Source organism: Apostichopus japonicus, chromosome 5 (genome assembly GCF_037975245.1).
Source record: "Apostichopus japonicus isolate 1M-3 chromosome 5, ASM3797524v1, whole genome shotgun sequence".
NCBI lineage: Eukaryota > Metazoa > Echinodermata > Holothuroidea > Aspidochirotida > Stichopodidae > Apostichopus > Apostichopus japonicus.
Genome location: NC_092565.1, coordinates 20,138,111 through 20,141,842, shown reverse-complemented (window position 1 = coordinate 20,141,842; position 3,732 = coordinate 20,138,111). Strand labels below are relative to the sequence as shown.

General features: G+C 35.9%; 1 protein-coding gene across 1 annotated transcript; it reads left to right on the top strand.

Annotated features, from left to right (window-relative positions):
- Positions 1–153: 153 nt before the first annotated feature.
- On the top strand, positions 154–3,557 carry LOC139967984 (small ribosomal subunit protein mS26-like). Its single transcript, XM_071972242.1, has 4 exons — positions 154–580; positions 1,498–1,644; positions 2,330–2,453; positions 3,099–3,557. Exons 1-4 carry the CDS (start codon positions 348–350, stop codon positions 3,303–3,305), a joined length of 711 nt encoding a protein of 236 aa, XP_071828343.1. The 5' UTR covers positions 154–347; the 3' UTR covers positions 3,306–3,557.
- Positions 3,558–3,732: the final 175 nt, after the last annotated feature.

Sequence of the window (3,732 nt, the reverse complement as noted above, 5' to 3'; positions counted from 1 at the left end):
TTAAAATACCTATAAACTGATTAAATGGGATCTGAATATGGAAAATAGTTTGAACAAATAGTTATATCATAGAATGCATAATTCAATCATTTGCAGAAGATTGTAGGGCAGCAATACTCTGTCCATGTGATTTTGTCACCTGAGAAAGAAAGATCAGTGACCTCACACGACACACATTTTTACAGGTTCTAACAAGCGCTCATAGTCATTAACAGAGACTGATGTATGGGGATGTAGGCCAAATGTGTTATTTCTATTGGACTTTTCAATTTGAACGTACAATCAGGACAATTTACTGAAGACTTGAGTCAGTGATTTTCCACGGAACCTTGGACTTGGGTAACAAAATGTTTCAAGCATTCAAAACATCTTTGTGTAGGTTCATACCACAATGCACAAACGAACCTGTTTTACAGACAGGTTGCGTTTATCAAACAGTGAGATGGCGAAAGAGAAGAACCGACCCAATAGCCAAGTCGAAAATCGGGAGGGTGAGAGTTCCAACACCAATTGACCCAGCAGAATACAAATTTTCCCTGGAGAAGTGGGACGAGTATAACATTCTTATTAATGCTATAAGGTTAGTAATGAAATACCTCATTTTGGAAAGGCTGCTGAGGCCTATGTTGAATTTATGTTCATTACCAAGGATAACCATGGCATTGGTTGAAAAGTGAGACACTTCCTTTTTGGCCGTGGCTATTCTTACGACTAGTCGTAAGAATTATTTATAAACTATTCTTACGACAAAGGCGAATTCAAGCGCAGTAAAGTAAATAAAGCAACTGCGCATGTTGTAGGGGTAACCCTAACCCTAACTTTAACCCCAATCCTAACCCTAACACTAACCGGAAATTATTGTTACTCCTGGTCGTAAAAATAGTACTCCTGTCATAAAAATAGCAACTGCGCATGCGTAATCGGAAATAATTCTTACGAATAGTCGTAAGAATAGCCACTTTGTTCCTTTTTTCCTTCCAAACTTTTGGGCGAGACACAGCAATTTTTTTGGCAACCCTAAAATAGGCCCCATCTTTGAATACCATGGCTATAAAGCAACACTCATTACTGAGATGCCATCAACCCTTCACCCAACACCTGACTGAAGTGGATTTAGCAATGAAAATAATTATTGAGTATAAATGTTTATTATATGTGTTATACATGTTTTAAGTTGATGCCAGTTGTTATTTGCCCTTATGTTTCAAAGCGTTTGTATTTATCTTCTTTAATAGTCACATTAAAACCCCCATACAAGTAAAGATGCTGCAAGTTATAACTTGGCAAGGCTCAGAAGACACTTGCATTACTTTAACAGGGCAAAAGTGATGATGCTTTTGTATTAAGTTAAGAAAAATAAAAATGAGAATTTGATTTTAGCTAGCAACTTACATAATATGCACAGACATTTTTTTAGCTTTCGGCTGGAAATTTTAGAATTCTAGACCCAAGAAGGAAAAACAGTATTGTACGGTTTCATCCATTCTTTGTTTGCAGATCTCATTGTATCCAAGATCATCGACGTAAGAACAAAGAGACCGCTGCTGGTGTATCACTTGAGGAGCAGAGTAGGAAGGATGAAGAAGAATGGCAAAAGCTTCTACTTTGGAATACAGAAGAAAATGCAAAAACCAGGCAATTGAGGTAAATTTGGAGATAATTCTCGTATAGTTTGATTTATCTTGTCGATTGTTATCTGTAATTACTTCAGCATGGATTATGCATCAAGATTTATATTTATCAGATGTGATGAAATCCTGGTGATTAAGAAACTTTCAGTCACTCTTTGGTTTGAAAGTTGAATAGTAACGTCAGTGATGAATTTCCGATTGCTGTGTGCAGTCAGTGGAAAGTAAACACAGTGTGTTCCCTTTCCTACTTATATATTTGTAAATAACATTTGATGATACTTTGATCACCAACTGTTAGCTAATTAATGCATCAATTGATACAACCAGCAGTATGTGGTAAGTTTAAAAGCCAAAAATGGTTTCTAAATACAACAAGAATGAGTTTAAGGGATTATCTTCACACACTAGTCTTGATCATCCATGGCAACCTTTGGAAGACTAAGTAATTCATATTACATTTGGACTCGAAGTTAAAAAGGCTAAACGGAAGATACCAGTAGCAGCGTGAAGTTGACTGTATAGTCAATTCCAGGACTTGTAATCATTTGAATTTGGAAGGCATCTTAAATGGATTAATGCAAACTTTCTGAGCCATGAAATTTGTTAGTCTCATTTGAACCATAATACTCCCTTGTGAGCTACTGTCTGTCATTCAGGAGTAAAAGACTCTGTGATGGGAATTCAATTTTCTTCCACAGGGAAGCACGGCTCCGAGAGGAAGCAAAGCGTGAAGAGGAAGAGAAACTGCAGGCATTGATTCAGATTGAGAAAGAAGAGGCAGCATGGCTGGCAGAGCTGGAGGAGCTCGTCAAGAAAGAGAAGGTAAATAAGTTTAAATGTTGTTGTCAAGTCCACAGTGTCACAATCAAAGATAAGAACCTATTCTTAAACTTTGAGGCAGAGATTGAGTAAGTTTGTGTCAAGTTCAAGTTAAGAATCAAACCCATCTCAAGGGTAGCTGAATTCAGCTACAGACACGTACAAAATACTATATTTCTTTCATAATGTAGAACTTTGATGATGTATGTCATCGAAGGAGAAATAGTTTGAAGCAAGAGGAGAAGGGGCAACTAGAAGGGATACCGACTTTAAGGGTCACCAAACAAATGGTAGTGTTGGTTGGATGGTGATGAATGAAACAAGTGAAAATGTAACAAAAGTGGTGATAAAATGGTTCAGGTGTTGATGATATTCTGTTCTAGAGCTGCTTGTTGCATAACCTTAACACCACCCCCCCCCCCAAAAAAAATTAAAATATTTTCAGTCTGTTGCAAAGTTTACCCATCTGATGTTTGGTACTTCAAGAAAATTTGATTCCGTTCCAGGACAAAACAAATAAATAGTATTCCTAAATCAATCTTCCATTGAGTGGATTTTGGTAATCAAATATGATCCACTACATTGAGACTTAAATTAATTATACCAGACTCTTGTGATCAGTTTTTCTTTCTTTTTTTCTTGTTTCAGGAGGCCAGCAAATCTTACATCACCTTGGAAAACTTGGATGAAAATATAGAAGCTGCCCTAGCAGAGGAGAAAAGTTATTTATTTGGAATCGATAAAAACGGGAAATTCACTTTACCAGAAAATACTGCTTGGACTGAATTAAAAGAAAGGCTTGAACAGAAAGAGAGACAACAGAATGAGCCACAAGAAAAAACAGAGACAGCCTGACTTTTGGGGATGACCTAAAAAATATTTTCTTCTTTAATATAAATGCAAAGTTATGGACAGAAAATTGATGTCCTAAAATTTGTCATAAGAAGTGGAAATCAAGTGTTGCTTGGATCATGGATTCTTTGTCTGTGGATTTCTTTGTTTAAAACGGTTCATTCTTAAAAAAATAAATATTTCTCAAATTTTAATAAAGTGAGTTGGTCATATCTTTTTACTGTCTTGGATTATAAAACCATATTTGATACTCAGCTACAAAATAATTTTGTTTTTAAAGTGTCATTTTGTATTAAAGAGATGTATCATAACACTAAGAATTCTACATCCCTAACAACCAGAGTTAATCCTTTGACAGAGAGGTAGCATTGCAAGATAAGAAGTGAAAGCATACTGTATTACTGTTGCTTACAATGTACTACGATACTAG